At 41.8% G+C, this 17975-nt stretch overlaps 2 protein-coding genes across 2 annotated transcripts; one reads left to right on the plus strand and one right to left on the minus strand.

Moving 5' to 3' along the window:
- Positions 1-3512: 3512 nt before the first annotated feature.
- On the minus strand, positions 3513-4485 carry LOC109749613 (putative protein phosphatase 2C 23). The gene has a single exon (XM_020308561.4). The coding sequence runs from the start codon at positions 4472-4474 to the stop codon at positions 3671-3673; it is 804 nt and encodes a 267-aa protein (XP_020164150.4). The 5' UTR covers positions 4475-4485; the 3' UTR covers positions 3513-3670.
- A 205-nt stretch (positions 4486-4690) lies between these two features.
- LOC109749614 (uncharacterized) lies at positions 4691-6742 on the plus strand. Its single transcript, XM_073495926.1, has 4 exons — positions 4691-5139; positions 5257-5409; positions 5928-6639; positions 6688-6742. Exons 1-3 carry the CDS (start codon positions 5065-5067, stop codon positions 6501-6503), a joined length of 804 nt encoding a protein of 267 aa, XP_073352027.1. The 5' UTR covers positions 4691-5064; the 3' UTR covers positions 6504-6639; positions 6688-6742.
- The last annotated feature ends 11233 nt before the right edge of the window (positions 6743-17975 follow it).

Raw genomic sequence — 17975 nt, forward strand, 5'->3', positions numbered from 1 at the left:
ACCCAGCCGAGACCTTAATCATGCATGTAGTTGACATAACTAAAACTCCAGATGGTTAGACCAAAATCACACAGAACAAGGGAGTACCTTGCTCTGATACCAATTGAAAGTGCGTTATATCGACTAGAGGGGGGTGAATAGGCGATTTTTACAAATTCGTCACTGAGGAATTTCAAGATGAGGAAATTCCTAAGCAATGAACTACTTAGCAGCGGAATAAGTACTCAGATGCATGCATAACAGAACAGAAGCACAGTCATCATGATGAAACGAAAACAAGCACAAAGTACAAGTAGCGTGTAAACAGGATAAGCAGGCTGAAGACAAACTGGCTGAAGAAATAGGATTGAGGAAATTGAGAAAGTCTTCAGTCAAAGTCTTCAAACAGTAACGATTAAGTACTTCAACACAGAAATGAGGAAATGAAAGGGTTGAGGAAATAGAACCAGTAGCTTGGTGAAGACGATGATTTGGTAGACCAGTTCCAACTGTTGTGACAGTCATACGTCTGGTTGGAGCGGCTAGGTATTTAAAACTGAGGACACACAGTCCCGGACACACAGTTCTCATCGTATTCTCCTTGAGCTAAGATCACACATACCTCGCCCAATCACTCGTGGTAAGTCTTCAGGTGACTTCCAAACCTTCACAGACTCGGTCACTCGGCGATCCACAATTTACTCTTGGATGCTCTAGACCATGACGCCTAACCGTCTGGAGGATGCACAGTCCTCAAAGGTAACAAGCGTCGGTTCCACACAGGAACAATCTCTTCAGTGATGCTCAATCACTTTGGGTTTGTAGGTGTTTGGGTTTGGGTTTCCCTCACTTGATGATTTTCGCTCAAAGTCCTCGGGGGATGGGATGCTCTCAATGACAAGTGTTAGTTTCTCTCGGAGCAGCCAACCAACTAGTGATTGTAGGGGGCGGCTATTTATAGCCTAGGGAACAGCCCAACATGATAAGACATAAATGCCCTTCAATGATATGACCGTTGGGTGGGTAGATATTTTGGGACAGCTCGCGCATAGCACAGCAACGGTCGGATATTTGAGCTATGAAATTCCTCAGGGCTATCATGTTCCTCACTTGTAGGCAATCCGCACTGGCGAATTCCTAACTCCTCAGTCAAGATAAATTCCTTAGATACTAGAAGATCTTTGTCTCTGTCACTGAAGAAATTGACTGAACTGTATGAGATTTCCAATGGCTTCACTCGAAGGGATTGGGTAGGTGTAGGATTTTGAGATGAGCATCACTTGGAAACTTTTCCTTAGTTTTACCTCGACCCCCTTTAACAGTACGGTGTTCCCTATGACTCAAGAAAGAGAAAATGAAACTACGAAAACAAAAGTCTTCACGCTTCATAATCCTCGCATGAATATCAAGTCTTCACGGCCACACCAATTTCTTCACTTTCAAAGTCTTCAAGAAAACCAAAGTCTTCAGCTGAAGACATTCATTTTTAGGGGTTGACTTTCATCGTAAATATCAAACTCCTCATAGACTTATAGACATGTGTACACTCACAAACTCATTAGTCCCTTAACCTATAAGTCTTCAATGCACCAAAATCACTAAGGGGCACTAGATGCACTTACAGAAGGCATGATTGTTGCTGAAGCCGAGCTCATAAACGTCTCACATCATGTGGTTTTGTGCTATTCTGAATCTTCTTCTAAAGTGTATAGTTTCAGTTTCACACGAAAATCTGTTGCGCTCGCAGTGCGTACCAATGTACAGTTTACCGATGTGCATACGTGTTCATTTGGTTGCACTTCAGTTTACCAATTTTTTACTGATGTATGTTCAACATAATGTCTGTATTTGCATCCTCCAAACCTGAAAATTCCTACTTTTGGTTAATAAATCATGTTGTTCTCAAGACTCAACGATGGATGACCAGAACATGAGCAACCTTTAAGTAGCAGTTTTGTTATGTTTCATAATTTAGTTAAAATTAAAATTTGAAAATAGCATGAATTTTGGGCTTTATTCTTCAACATGATCTTTTACTCCTGCAACCATAGTTTCCATCGTCATTACCTTAGGTTTTTCTTTTTCCATATGTTCGACAAAGAAAAGTCTTCTAGCGTCATTGCCTTAGTTTATTTCTTCCTTATGTTTGGCAAAGAAAAGTGGCATGCATTTTAAATCGTTGGAAGTAGGCTTTGATGTGTTGTGAGGACAATTAATGATGTGCCTTCATCTGCATGAAGAACGAAGAATTTTCATGATTTTGTATACCCTTCAGTTGCTTGTTGTAACCTTAAGAATTCACAAGCATTCATATGTAGGAGTGAGTAGAATTCATATGTAGCAGTGAGTCCCTATATGTACATTTATACATGAGAGGTGTTTGGGCATGAGTCAATTGGTTGTAGCAGCAGGTAGCAAGTCTTCTGCAAAGTTGACAAAAATATATTATTAGTTATTACTTGAACTCTTTTTTATTATTACTATTGATTTTCGCATTATCTGATTACTCCATCAATGAATCACCCTTTAATCATATCTTCATGTAAGGTTAAACTTCTATTTTTGTTTCCCTAAGAAAAAAATTCAATTTTTGTTTCTATAGTAGAAAATTGATGACACGGCTGAGTTGGCCAATGTTCAGGATTTCGAAAAAGCAAAATGATCTTAATCTGGAGCCATCACATGTCACCAACCATCTCAACATTATCTCGGGTTTCGAAATGCTCTGAATTGATTGTTTAGGGTATAATTGGTGATCCATTGCCACCACCTCCGTCACCAACCACGTCGACATTATCTTTGAATTCTGAATTGATGAATGAAGAAAAGTTTCATTGGATGATGATAAGCAACCGGAGGAACATAAACTTGTTAGCTTGATGTAACATATGACTATCTCCCACAAGGTAATTGTTTTATTTATAATAATGTGTACTTTTGTTTCTACCATCTTTAATGTTCTTTTATCATTGAATATTTATTAATATTTGTTTATGTGCATGGTTAATCCATATTACACATGGATTTATTCAATATATTCTTAAATTATTGAGAATGGGGAACAGGAAGAGATGAGTGTGTGTGGTTTTGGTCTCTCTGCGTGCATGTTTCTTTTGACATAGAGAAAGAGCCCATGTGATGTCTATGTAAAATTCTCCTCTTTGGGCCAAGTCCAAATAGTGAAAAAAAAAGAGAACGGTATATAATGTTGCAAACTAAACTATCAGCATTGTAAAAACCTGCTTGCATTCGAATCTTTGAAAAATCCACTTCACTGCACCGCTCCTCTTCCATCCGATGATAGTGAAGCTGAAGGATGCGCTACTCGAGGACATGAATGCGGCTTCATCAAAAGAAATGAAGTGCAAGCACTAAAAGTCCTGCCATCATAGGTGCTGGTGGGGGACATGAAAAGTGGCAACCCTCTTGTCGGCCTTCGCCTTCGCTTCTGCTGTTGTTGCTAGCAGTCCGGCTGCTCCATGACTGCCTACTGGACATTATGTAGTATAATTTCATTAACTAGAGACCAGAAGGGTTTGAACACTATCATTATCAACGAGGGTCGGAAGGAGTATAAATGACGACACAGTGTGAAGATATGGATTTGTGATGAAACTTTAGCCATGTTTTATTGGCATAAGGGCATGTAATATTTTTTCTTCCGCTACAACGCACAGGCATGTTTGCTAGTTCAATACCAACGACCTCTGGCACGAGAAATCGGCCCGGAATTGGAACGCTGCAATGTACGCCGATTTCCACTGTCGACGGAATCGCTTTTTGCACCGAGAGATGGCCCAGATACGTTCTTAAGTTCGTATGCCCTTTTCTTCATCTTGACTTGATCCATCCAGATAGAATTTGAAGCTGCATCATCTTCAACCTTGTCGACGCCCACGCCCACGCCCTCCAGCTGAGTGGAGACGATGAAGGCGACGACGACGGTTATGTCATCTTGCTTCCCGCCGCACCGTTGACTCCCCGTGTGCTTCCGGTAGCCGACGCTGAACGGCGAGTCCTTGACCTTGCTCCACGACATCTCGTAGGCGATGCCGGCAATGATGTCCGCCATGTTCTTGGGCGAGAAGCCCAGCGCCGTGCCCATCCGCACGACGGGCTCGAGTTCCGCGTCGAACATGTTGTCGAACAGCCCGTCCGCGGCCACCACCACGATGTCGCCGTCCCTCACCGCGGTCTCGCCCACCTCCGCCTCGGTGACGCTGTCGGCGCCCTTGGCGGCGAGCTGGAGCGGGCAGTTGAAGCGGGCCAGCTGCGGCCGCGAGCGGTGCACGATCGCGCCGCCGCGGAGCACGGCGAAGCCGCTGTCACCCACGTTGGCCCACCTGAGGGTGTCCCCGACGAGCGAGAGAAGGACCGCCGTGGACGCCCCAGGCACGCCCGACGAGGCCGCGCCCTTGTAGGCCCGTTGCAGCAGCGTGTAGGGGCAGATGGGCCTGGGCACCGTCTCCAGCGCGTCTTTGTAGGCGCTCGCCATGAGGCTCCGAGAGAAGGCGCCCGCGTCCACGCCTTTCGCGCTGTACGCGCTGACGCCGTCCGCCACGCCGATGACGCCAGGGTCGGCAACCCCGAAGTGCGCGTCGTGGTCGCTGTGCGGCACGTAGCACGACGCCCAGTCCATCTTCAGAGCCGTCGACGCGTCCTCGTCGCGGAAACAATCCTCCCGCGCAAGCGGTAGCTGGTCGAGTTCCGGGGAGTGAATTGCAAAAAACCACCACATTTGAAGTTAAAGCATCCAATTGCCATCACATTTCTAGCGCGTCCCAAAAATCCACCACTTTACTTGTAAATTTTTTCAATAAAAACAAATGACCAGTTTGCCGCAGTTAACCCGATTTCTGATAGGGCTGGCCCACCCGTCAGGTGCCACGTGGGCGAGGCCAGACGGCGAGTGGGTTGACGGCCGTTAAGGCTGTCGGTACAAAACAGAGCCCCCACTCCCCGCCGCTCCACTCCACTCGCTCACTCGCTCACTCTCTCACTCTCACTCCTCTGCTCTGTCCCCTGTTGCCGCCGCCGGAGTTTTTCGCCGCCGCCGGAGGCACGGTTCCCTCCCCGCCGTAGAAGATGCCGTCGTGGAAGGATGGAGAGGAGAGCAGCGACGAGGAGGAGCTGGTCGGCATGGATCTGGAGCAGCACTGGGTAAGATATCTGCTTTGCACCTAGGGTTAGGGTTAGTGTTCAAGTGTTCTTCGATTTGAGACCATGTTTGGAGCAGTTGCTATCTTTTCTGCGGTTCACTAGTGTGCTACAATGCAGGCGAACCCTGACACCACTATAGATCCATCCTTCTGTGGTAGAGCTGCAGATGCAAGCATCACATGTAGACTGCACTTGGCCCCATGCATGAAATATGTTGCATTTGAAGGAAAGGACACTGGGAGGAGGTTCTATGGATGTGCTGTTCCTCATGTCAGTGTTATCAAACTAGGGTTTGTGTTGGTGGTAGTTAGTTTGCAGATGTTTGGAATTGCTGTCAGTAAATTCAGTTAATGAAACATGATTTGGACTGTCTGCAGATGCAAGAATCAAATTATGTCAGTAAATTCAGTTAATGAAACATGATTTGTACTGTCTGTAGATGGATTGATTAATTTCTGTCAGTAAATGAAACATGTTTGCACATGCAAGCATCAATTTATGTCAGTAAATTAAGCAAATGAAACATGTTTTGGACTGTTCTAGAGCTGCAGATGCAAGCATCAATTTCTGTCAGTAAATTGAGGGGATTATCACAATTTGGACTGTGGTACTGAATGAACTAATGTAGTTTGTTGCAGTGACCAAACTTGTTTTTAACAATTCAGTTAATGGTAGTATTGCTCTTGTCATATAAGCTTAGCTTGAACTTCAAGTTTCCTGAATGTCTGTATCTTCAAGTTGCAGTGACCAAACATGTCAGTAAATTAAGTAAATGAAACTTGATGCAGGATGGTATTGACTGTGGAGTTGCTCAGTGGGTTGATGCCCCATGGCCTTCTATTCTGCAAAGATGTTTGGAGAAGATATGGGAGATGTTTCATGAGGAGAATCATGGCAGAATGATTGACCATGAGAAGTATAAGAAAGAGTTGGACAAGGTCAACAAGCAGTTGGATACACTTGGGGATCAGTACAGTCAGCTGGTTGAGGAAGTCACCAAGATGTTTGATTGGGCAGATCAGAACAACAGGGTCATGAGTGATGAAGAGTTCAAGCAGAAGCAGATGGATGTGGACAAGGACATGGAGAAGCTAGCTATCAGCAAGGAGAAGCAGAGTGCTGACTTTGGCAAGATGAAGGAGATGGAGAAGCTGGCTCAGGAGCTGAAGGAGATGAAGTGCATTCTTAGGTCTCAGGGGGGGATCATTAGGAACACAAGGAAGGAGAGGGATGAGATGAAGAAAGAGAGGGACAGGCTGGTAGAGGAGAAGAAGAAGCTGGAGTTTCTGGTGGGTGATCTTATGAAAGCTGGTCATGGCAACAAGGACAAGCTTGCCAAGATCAAGTCAATCCTTGATGAGTGAACAATGATGTTCATCACCTCAGTTATGTTAAGCTAATATGTGGCCTTGGAACAATATAGCTGGCCTTGGGGTTGTATATTTTGGGAATCCCCTAGTTATGTAATGACTGTAATGATTTTCTACAAAACTACCTCCAGTTAAATTATGTAATGTATGTAATGACTAGCTACAAAACTACCTCCAGTTAAGTTATGTAATGTATGTAATGACTAGCTGCAAAACTACCCCAGTTATGTAATTGTTTCTGGCCATGTTAACTGCCATGTTTCTGGCCATGTTAACTGCCATGTTTCTGGCATGTTTTTACTGCCATGTTTCTGGCCATGTTTTTACTGCCATGTTTTTCAACTTCTTACTGCCATGTTTTTCAACCAAAAGCACAAGGCCATAGTAACTGGCCATTTTACAACCAAAAGCATAAAGAAATAGTAGCTGCCATGCTGCCATGTTACATCCAATGTGGCCAAAATCTTTTAGAATAGAAAATCAAACAAGGCTTGGGCTCAAGGTGGCCAAAATCAAACAAGTAAATTGTTGATGACACAAACATGTTCTCAACCATAAAAGTTCTCATCCATAACAGTTCTCAAACTTAGCATGGTAACACAAACAAGTTCTCAAGCTAAATACTGATTACACATAGCAGTTCACACATAGCAGTTCTCAGGCATAGTTTATGATATTTAGAAATACTTAAGGCGGGCAGTTCAAAAGACAACAGCCAAATTGTGCACTAACTAGTTGCCACTGGCATAAAAGTAACCCCTCATCCTGGTGTTCTGGAACCTCTTCCTTTTAGACCCTACTGTTGCTCCCTCTGTTGTAGTTGCAGCCCTAGGTGCCATGTAGGGCCTTCCACCTCTCCTGCTGGCTGCATTGCTTGAACCTGAAGCTCTTGTGGCAGCCTGGGAAGTAGTAGAAGCATCAATGGTGATGCTTGCCCTTGTAGAAGCAGCAGTTGTTCTTCTTGGCCTTGTAGAAGCAGCAGGCTGGGCAGGACCAGTAGAAGCAGCAGTTGATTTTCTTCCCCTGGTAGATGTAGCAGGCTGGGAATGACCAGTAGCAGTTGTTCTTCTAACCCTAGTAGTTGCAGCAGGTGGTGCACTGGTTGCAGGCTGTGCAGTAGCAGTAGAACTTCCCCCAGCTCCATGGTAGTGAGTTCTGGTTGTCTAAGAAAGCACACATCATAGCCCAACAATTAGGATGAATCAAATGATTAAAACAATGAAAACTGGTGAGGCTAGTTGTTTGTGCCAGTTTCATGGTAATAAGTTGAAAACAATGACAACAGTGTGCATATTCCATACCTTGTGCTTGTCCTTTCTTGCCTGCAGATGAGGCTTCAGGGGCTGAGGGCAGTAGGTGTACCTATGTTTCTGCATCTTGCAGTTGCTACAGGTGATAGTTGCCATCCTTGATGTATCCTTCTTTGTTGGGACCTCAAATTGCCCCTTCCTCCTAGTTGTTTGCTTTCTGCCCTTCTTCTCTTTGAACACTGGTGGATCTATGTCAGCAGTTGGTGTCCTAGGCCAACAGTCAGGCCCTGGTACAGGGTAGATGATGTGCTTGTATGTTTCCTTATACAATGGTTTTTTGAAGAACTCATGCACATAGTCTTCTGGCTGCCCCTTCACTCTTGTAATGGCAGAAACTGCATGGTTACATGGCCAACCACATAGGTCCCACTTCTTGCAGTCACAGGTCCACTTATCAAGGTTCACACAGTAGGTAGACTCCCCACTAGTGACTTGCCAAATACCAGGACCTGCCATGTATGCAGTGCGGTGCCTTGAGTACTTCTTTGACTCCTCCAACTTCTCCATATAAGTGGGTGTTATCTCCCACTTACTCTTCTCTGTCTTCTCTCTAACTGCTTGGTACTTAACCATCAACTTAGTTCTGAATCCATCTACACAGCTCCTTATTGGCTTGTTCCTCACATCTAGTATCATCTTGTTAAACACTTCACTAAGATTGTTAACTACTAGGTCTGTCTTGCATGTGTGATCCATAGCATGCCTTGCCCAAGTCTCTTTAGGGATATCACAAAGCCACTTCCAAGCATCTTCATCCTCCTTTCTCAGTTCATTCATTGCAACCTCAAAACCATTCTTGGTGTATGAATATGCAGCATTGTCCATATGCTTCTTCAACTCCTCACTCCTGAAGCCAGCTGACTGGAAATTTGCATAGATATGTCTAAGACAATATCTTTGAGGTGAGTGTGGGAACACAGCTTGAATTGCATTCAACAGCCCTTGTTTAAGTCATTATATAGATGGCAGCAAGTATTAATCATATAACTTCATAATGGCAGCAAGTATAACAAATTATTATTTCTAGAATTTTCTCATTCAATTGTGAAATGAAAAATATACCTTCTGTCTATCAGAGATGATTGTGTATGTGCCCCACTTGTTCCCCTCTCCAATGCAAGCTCTTAATTGGCTAAGAAACCAAGTCCAACTTTCCTTGTCCTCCTTATCAACAATACCAATTGCAATAGGGAATATGTTGTTATTCCCATCCCTACCAGTGGCAGCAAGTATCTGTTGCCCAGTAGAAAGCTTGATAAAGCAACCATCTAAACCTGTATTAAAGCATTGGGTAGTGAAATGAGTGCATTATTAAGTACAAGATATGGGCAATGAATTGGAGTAATTTAGAATGCATATAATACCTATAAAGGGCCTACACCCATTCAAGAAACCTTCTTTTGAAGCATTCAGACAGTAGAACATGTAGTGGAACCTAGGATTTGGGCTAGGATGGAGCTCAAGCTCTCTGGTAGTCACAATGCATCTGCTCCCAGGGTTGGTATCAAGCACAGCTTGAAGATAATCCCTAAACCTTGTGTATTGTCCCTTCATGTCACCTTCCACCACTTCAATGGCCAATGACCTTGCCCTGTAGGCCTTGGTCTTTGGCACTTCCAGCCCATACTTAGTCTTTGTTCTTTTTAAAATTGCATCAACACTAGCCCTTGGATTATCTCTTAGTTGCTGCTCACATGTTCTGGCCATCCAGTCAACTGTCACTTTGGTTTTTTCTCCATGTGCACCACAAGTGTGCAACAACTTCATCTTCTTGATGCAGAATGTCTTCTCATGAGCAATTGTGGATGCAGTCATGAAAAAAGGACACCCATTGTCCCTTTCTTTGCAATGCACAATGATCCTATCCTTGCAGTTCCTATGGTACTGGAAATTTCTAAGGATTCTGATATGAAAATTCCTAAGTGCTCTTCTAAACTGATACACATCAGTGAAGCACATACTCAAGCAAAGTTGGTCATGAGCATCTGGCTTGGTCTCATCATACCAGATCCTAGTCCTGGCCCTCTTGGCTTGACTCTTCTTTCCACAGGGCAGTGGTAGACCTGACTCATCATCTGAATCACTAATGTCATAGTCCCCAGGGAAACAAGCAGAATCATCAGATGGAATGAAATCAGGAATTACCTCAATGTCAGCTTCATGGTGTGATCTTGTAGTGGGGCCTGCTTTGCCTACTTTCTTGAATGTTTGAGGAAGAGGTGTCTCAGGTTCTGTGTCTGAGTCCTCTGCCTCTGGACACATCTCTTCCACTTCTGTGTCTCCTTCAAAGTGATGCATAGGATCCTCTCTCTGTTTCCTTTTCTGCTTCAACTTCTCAATGATTTCATCTTCCTCCTCATTACCTATGTCATGCTCTTCCTCCTCAATGATTTCATCTTCCTTCTCAATGATTTCATCTTCCTCCTCAGAGCAGTCCTCACAGCAGTTCAAATCAACAAACACTTCATCATCAGAGGGGCCAACATCTTCCTGTAATTTCTCTTTGCCCTTTGCTTTCTTCAAATTCATGCTCTGTTGTGTGTTAATATATGCAGACTCTTCACCTGGCTCTACAACAGCAATAGGCACAGCATAGAGCTCTTCAACTGTGTCTTCAACAACAATAGGGAACAATACTCCTGCCTCATCTATAGAAATAATGTTGGAATCCCCCACATTACTTATAGGCACTTGTTCCTCCACAATATTTGACCTGTTAAACTCTCCTGGATTAGGCTCATTAGCCTTAATTACAGTTATGTTGAGCACCTTCTGCTCGGCATAATAGTCTAGCATCTCTTCCACACTATCTTCACTGTCAATAACCTGCATTCCTGCTGCCCCCTTTCCTTCTTCTTTCATATAGAACATGTAGTCAGCTTCAGTATATCCCTCTTCAGTCTCTAGCAGTGCTAACATGTTTATATAAGTAATTTCTGACAGAGAAATGGTCCTCTCCAAGTTGTCTCTCCCTTGAAAATGGTACCTTATTTCCCATATCTCATCATCCAAACTACAGAAAATTGAGGAGAATTAGTGCTTCATTGATTCTGTTTTAATAATGTAACATGTTATTCAGACAAGATATTAGCACTATCTTCACTGTCAATAAGGACTAAACAAAGCATTCATGCATAAAACCATAAACCCAGAGCTATATTTCCTACTGAAACATGTTGTACAGAAAAGATATTAACTATATCAGCTACAACACTTGAGTAAACAAACAATAATCTTCAGTAAACAAAGCACTAAAATCAAACTGCCCTAAAATCTCCTAAAATCTAACAACCCTAAAATTTCCTAAAATCTAACAGCCCATTAACAACTGTACTGTAACATGATAGGTTTATACGCAATCTAACAACCCTAAAATTTCCAGTGAATCCAATGAAGAGAGGGGTGGAGGGGGAAGAAATCTTACCACACGCCGCCGAACCCTGAAGCCCGCTGATGGCCTTCTCCCACGCCTGAAGCCCTGATCTTGCGTGCTAGGGCCGCCGCCGCACGGCGCTCTATGTCCCACTCCGGCGGCGAGGGGGGCGAAGGGGATCGCTCCGGTGAAGGAGCCCGCTGCGTCGGCAAGCTACTGCCGCCGAACCAGTTGTCCACCTCCGAGAACCCATCACCATCGCCTCCAGTCCCTCCGCCGCCTGCTGACTCGCCGCCGCCGCCACCGGTAGGTTTAGCCGCCGCCGCCATCGCAGGACAGAGAGAGAGACGGGGGAAAGAGGGGAGAATGGGCCAAGCAGTCAGAGCCGCGACCGCTTTGACCACGCGCGTGCCGTAACGGCCGTCAACCCACTCGCCGTCTGGCCTCGCCCACGTGGCACCTGGGTGGGCCAGCCCTGTCAGAAATCGGGTTAACTGCGGCAAACCGGTCATTTGTTTTTATTGAGAAAATTTACAAGTAAAGTGGTGGATTTTTGGGACGCGCTGGAAATGTGGTGGCATTTGAATGCTTCAACTTCGAATGTGGTGGTTTTTTGCAATTCACTCAGTTTCGGGCGGTGGCGGTCGTGATCGCCGTCCTCCGAAACATTCGGCGGCAGCACGGAGGCGACGAAGGCGTCCATGTCTTGGTCATCGCGAGAAGACGAGGGAGATCGGTAGCCGAGGCGGAACGCGTAGCGGAGGGCGTCGAGGGCTCGTCTGTCGATCTCGCTCAGGGTTTGCTGGATCTCCTCTCTCCCCTCCATGACGTGCAGCAGCTCCATCTTCTTTTTTATTTGATTTGATGAGGGAAACATGAGGGGTAAGTTGTTGAGGGCCGCGTATAGTGCAACGTCGTGCGGCTATATAGACAGACGGAACAGAGCCCAGACTGCAAGTCCAAAAGGATTCGAGTTCTCGTTGGATACAAAATCGGATTTAACTCTACCCCAGAGAAAACTATGGTCTATTTGGAGACGAACAATCGAGTTTTTCTCTCTCTTTTCTTTTGTCTTTTTTTTTGCAAAAAAGACGGACAAACAAGTTGAGACAGACAATACTAGTATCGTCTCCGATCCATATTACTTGTTGCTAAAATTGATGTATCTAGACGTACTTTAGTACTACATATATCTGACCGGAGAGAGTAGAAGTAAAGTTTTACTCGGTATATATAACATAGTGGCTGCATGCAGATGCCGGAGGTCTTTCTCCTTTTCAAAATATATAATGTAGACGGTATGTTATTTTAGGACGCGGTGGCAAATGTTTGTTGTGAGGGATAACATATGTGAACGGTTTTGCTTACAGTTTCTTCAGAGGCGCATGGCAGTTTTTTGAAAGAAGAAAAATTTACGGCAAAAAGAACAGAAGTTGCCATCTGCTACCACCACAAATATCATTAAAAAACATCTGTCCGCCATCCCTGTTATTTTATTTCTTTTGCGGGTAAAGAGCATTGCATTAGTCGAGTAATATCTCAAGCTTTCCTTTTCCTCCTGTCGGCGCTGTCGCCGGTCCATCCCCATCTCTGATGGCCTTTGGGCCATGGAGGTGCAGAGGATCTCGGCCCCCACCGACGGGAGGGACCCTGTTCTCGTTCTTGTTAGATTCAGTGTCTTGGTTGGGGCTATGTGGCGACGGCGATGTCCCTTAGTAGGAATAATGTCTTCCACGTTCTATCCCCGTCCCGATGATGTGTCTAGCGTCGTCGGAGGGCGTGTGGAGGTGTGTCTTCATTGGATCTTGCGGGATTCGGTGGGTGCTGGTCTTCGGTAGATCTATTTGGATTCGGTCTTTGTTCGTCTTGGTTTGGGAGTTTACATGTTTGATGCTATCGTTCTAAGACTTTATTCATCGGCGATGGTTGTTGCTCCGGTGCGTTGGGCCTTAGCACGACGACTTCCCGGTTGTCTACTACAACAAAGTTTGCCCGGTTCCAGTGACGGAGGGGCGATGACGGCGGCGCGCATTCGGCTCGCTCCAGTGCTTGTAGTCGTTGCTAGGTGGTCCACGGACATGTTTGTAATTTTTATTACCTTTGGTGTTTTTTGTACTACTATAATTGAAGATGAATAGATTGAAAGTTTCTTTAAAAAAAAAGACCAGCGTAATACCGGTGCATTGCCACGTGGAATTAATAATATTTGATAAACAAACTACAAACACTCCAAATAACAACTTAATTTTTCTTTATTTTAATGTATATGTACAACATGGCAACCTAGAATCGGACATAGTTATCAACCACATGTTGCTTTAGTGAAGTCACTAAAAAGGTGAAAAATAAATAATGCAAAACAACAATAATTTTGAAAGAGAACATTTCTTTCACAGTCGGTTTGTCACAAATTACAATCAGAAATTTCAAATCACTCATTGTTAGATCCTTGTTCGACATCGACAAGCACTAATAATTCATTCCTTGTTATTTTCGTCCGGATGAGAGCTAGTCAAGCTTATCCATCTGCTTCGCACGCGGCGCGGCATTCTACCATATACCAAAACATATACTTCATTACAGAGGGGTTCCAGCGCAGCAACATCCCACCAGGAAATAAATGTGATATGCTAGAGGCTCTTGAAGACTCGGCTTCTTTGTTGGAGAATCTTTGGTCAGTTCAACACTCTCTCGTAACATATCACAAACATCAGTCTTCTGCATAAGTAATGCCAACAAAAGAATGTAATAGTGCACACCAAAGAAATATACGAGATTCAACATGTGCTTATCAGGATGACAGGATGGCACCATAGTGTTCACAAATTTAACTCATTATTATTCAATTTGGAAACATACTTAAAAGATAAATTAATCTATATCAATTCCAAGTTAAGTTTTGCTAAAGCACATCTGGATGTGTCGTAAGTATTACACATCTAAGACCTATGTCAATGATTTTATGCGGAGATTCATGTAGATATTTTTTCTTTTTATGTTTGATTGAGTCACTTAAATATGCCGTAGATAGACCTGGTGTAGTGGTTCAATAGACATGAAAGTGTTGTTAGCTGGCGGCTACTGGGTGCTATAGTTGAACCCGGTAGTTTTCGGTTCAAATGTTGTGTGCATTTTTATTTTACTAGCAAACATGTTCGTGCGTTGCAACAGGGGAAAAAATCACCCCCTTATACACACACTGGACGATATCAGCAAATCCCTTGAAATCTCCACAAAACAAACAACATGATAAGTGGTGTTGCGTAAAAACGTAATGGTTGAATATCATATCTACTCAGGTTAAATGGGGTAGAAAACATATGTAATAGGACTTTCCAAAATACCCCATACAGAGAAGGTATTAATTAAGGTTGCACCATAAATTTAATTCTAGAAATAATTAACATGCAAGATAATATCATATTTGAAATCTACACATTTTTTCCGCGGGATTTTCATATATAACATGTTAGATTTGGAGTTAGGGTTTGAAAAATATGAATATTTTTAAAAGCATTTGAATTTGCACCAAAAAAGAAGTGAAAAAGAAAAAGGGGTGTGGCTGGGTTCGAACCCAGGTAGTCAAGTGAGGCGTTAGCTACTGGGCTAGCTGTGTGGATGTGAAATATTAGGGAGTACATTGTATATAACCCAAAGGAAACGGTCTATCCAGTGAAAATCGTTTTTCCACTTACGGGTGGCATAGTGGGTAATTATTGACAATTTTAAGGGAAATTTCCATGATGTACCGTTAAAAGCAATAGCCCCTTATTATTAGGTATATATAGACTAGCAAGATGTTTGTGTGTTGCCACGGAACCATTGGTTTAGAGGTGGTGAAATAAAGTTAGTGTCCTTTATAACCATTGTGTGATTTACGATTAGAAAAGATAGCAAAAATACAATGAGAGACATGCAGTGTTAGATAATTTTACATGACCATAGTAGATTGGAAAGAAAATTAAGCCAAGATCGATTTTGAGTTGAACTCATACTTTTGTCTTGTTATTTGTGTATTTTTCAAAAAAAAAGTGGGCCTCACATGAAAGTAGCGTATTTGTTTATTTATAATATCATACGTGAGTAAAGTACATTTGTTTATATGCCTCTTGGAAGGTTGCTTCATATATGGGGATGCGTGTATTTGTTTATTTGAAAAAGATGTTGCACCCATATGTGAACTCACCACCAACTCCAATCTTTATAAGAAGAAAAAGAAAAGACATTGCTATATTGTTCTCATGCTGAGAGGGTGTTTGGTTGGGCTTTTACTCGATTTTTCACTTTGATTTATACTCCCTCCGTTGCCAAATATAAGCCCTTTTGAGATTTTAATATGAACTACATACAGAGCAAAATGAGTGGATCTAGACTCTAAAATATGTCTATATAGTCTGTAGTGAAATCTCTACTTATATCAGAAACGGAGGGTATATAATATGGCTTTATCCAAAAGCACCTAAGTAGATGTTTTTTTTCTTTTGGCTTATAACCGAAGTGAAAAGCTAGTAAAAGCCCAACCAAATACCCTCTAATAAATGGACTAACACACATGTGCTGCCTAATCAATCCCAGTCTACCTCAAGGCCCAAAAAACAGACTTTACTCATCTAGGCCTCCTCAGCAAGTCACATCCAAAGGCAGGCCTGACACATTTTCGCTCTCACCCAATGAGACGGTGCAAGGAGTTCTTTGTAAGTGTGAACTTGTGCACAAACCCACAACTATCATGAACAAGATTTCATGTGCAGTCACTTTAGTAAAGTTTGTAAAATACATAAAACGGGTATCATAACTTGTCCGAGCGTTCAAATACGGTGTCTCTGGCTGTGTATCCGAGCGTATGCATTGCCAACCTAGCATGCCAACGTGGCATTGGCCCACATATCAATGACTGTGAGAGGAGAAACAGCTATATCAGCGCCCCTCGATGGTTGTTTTATATAAAACTCCATGTACTTCAACTAAATTTCTCAAAACATCCCTATATTTAAATATGCTAAACTGCACTGATCCCACCTGGGCGCACAGGTGCACACTTATGGTAGCCACTAGGCCAATGACGGCTTTGTGGAATACAGAGATAAATTCCTATTTATAATAAAGACACCGGCCAAAATAATAAAACAAAATTTAAAAGAAAAGTTGGCTCAACTCTGCAAGTATTCGTCTTATTTATGAGCAAGACGTATATATATCGCTTCTCTGAATAAGGATACTGGACGAAATAAATTCCTATTTGTGAGCTAGACGTCTATTTATCACGTTGCTATTTACCTCTTCAAGCATTTGCCTTATTTTTATTGTAATATATGGCGCTCTTATGGGCCCGCAGAAGGTTTCTTTTTATTTATTTTCCAATTTCATGTTTTTTTTATATTGTCTTTCCTGTTTGAAAAAGGAAATGTAAGAAAATATTACAGCTGTCATCAACTTAAAGGAAGTGTTAGTGCATTTGAAATAAAAATCTATTCAACATATTTTTAAAAAATTCTCATGTGTATTAAGAAATTATAGATGTGTTTTTGAAAAATGTTCGTCATGCATTCCAAAAATTGAAAAAATCTATCTAAAAAATTTCAACAGGTATTAAAAAAATTAATGTGTAAAATTATTCTTACATTTCTACAAACACGTTTGACACGTTTTAACATATTTATAGAATTTATTGTTTTTACACAATGATTTTTAATACACATTGAACAGTTTCAAAAAAAAATGTACACAATATTTTATAGTACACGTTGAACTGATTAAATACACATAAGTTCTATAAAAAGTTCATGTTTACCTCTTCAAACTAAACAATAATAAAAATAGAATAAAGATTTAAATAGACAAATCACATATTGGTAACTATTGTAGTTTTATATGGGAAAATTGTATATATCATAAAAACTAATCAGTAATTTAAAACCCATCTACTGCCAACAAATACCTCCTTTATTTTCTCTTTTGTTGTGTAATTGTTCTATTGTAATTAATTGAATCGGTTCAATTCTTGCCCTCATATTGAAATGAATCGAGATTGATAAGGAGTTAGTTAATGATGTTTGAGCATGTACTTTTTTTGAGTGTCTATTTATTTTTGATTGGTATCAATGGATTGATCACAAGCCGAAACATGGTTAGAGCTCTAATATGTCTTGAATTCTCATAACATTTTCTGATCTATTTGATAATCGCTAATTAAAAGGAGATATTTTCGCAATTTTTGTTATAGCCCTTGCGACTGCTGAAGCCGCTATTGGACTATCAATTCTTTCTTCCATCCATCGTAATAGGAAATCCACTCATATCAATTAATCTAATTTATTGAATAATTAGACTTTTGAATAATTAGACATAGAATCTTCTAAACAAAGGCGCACATATTAAAATAAATAGAAATCAATACTATTTTCTTAGTATTATTTGAGAATATCCATTTTTTAGTATATTATTGCATAGTATTCTTTTTCACTTAAATGAATTTTTGTATTTGTAATTCATTGATATTGTAATTTGAATATTGCAATAATTTATATTGAAAAGACGATAGCCAATTTATTGGCTAATTCGAATTTGCCTGTACAATTCGTATTTTTTCGTATTTCTTATTGTTGAAATCCAAAATTAAAGTCTCTTGGCTCTCTTCACGCTTTCTCACAAACAGATTAAAAAATAGATTTTTATTTTGAAGTTTGGATAAACCATTGCTTCGACTGGTGTCTACAATGCATATGACTCATTACAGTACTAATTTCACTTTTGCCAGATCAAAAAAAATTATGTTGAAAAGAA

This window comes from Aegilops tauschii, chromosome 3 (assembly GCF_002575655.3).
Source record: "Aegilops tauschii subsp. strangulata cultivar AL8/78 chromosome 3, Aet v6.0, whole genome shotgun sequence".
NCBI classification, from domain to species: domain Eukaryota; kingdom Viridiplantae; phylum Streptophyta; class Magnoliopsida; order Poales; family Poaceae; genus Aegilops; species Aegilops tauschii.

Bases quoted from the DNA above. Each gene is read 5' to 3' on its own strand.
- LOC109749613 (XM_020308561.4), bottom strand. From the start codon at position 4,474: ATGGCGAGCGCCTACAAAGACGCGCTGGAGACGGTGCCCAGGCCCATC.
- LOC109749614 (XM_073495926.1), top strand. From the start codon at position 5,065: ATGCCGTCGTGGAAGGATGGAGAGGAGAGCAGCGACGAGGAGGAGCTG. The intron at 5,140-5,256 runs GTAAGATATCTG...GCTACAATGCAG, and splicing joins TGGATCTGGAGCAGCACTGG to GCGAACCCTGACACCACTAT. The intron at 5,410-5,927 runs GTCAGTGTTATC...AACTTGATGCAG, and splicing joins ATGGATGTGCTGTTCCTCAT to GATGGTATTGACTGTGGAGT.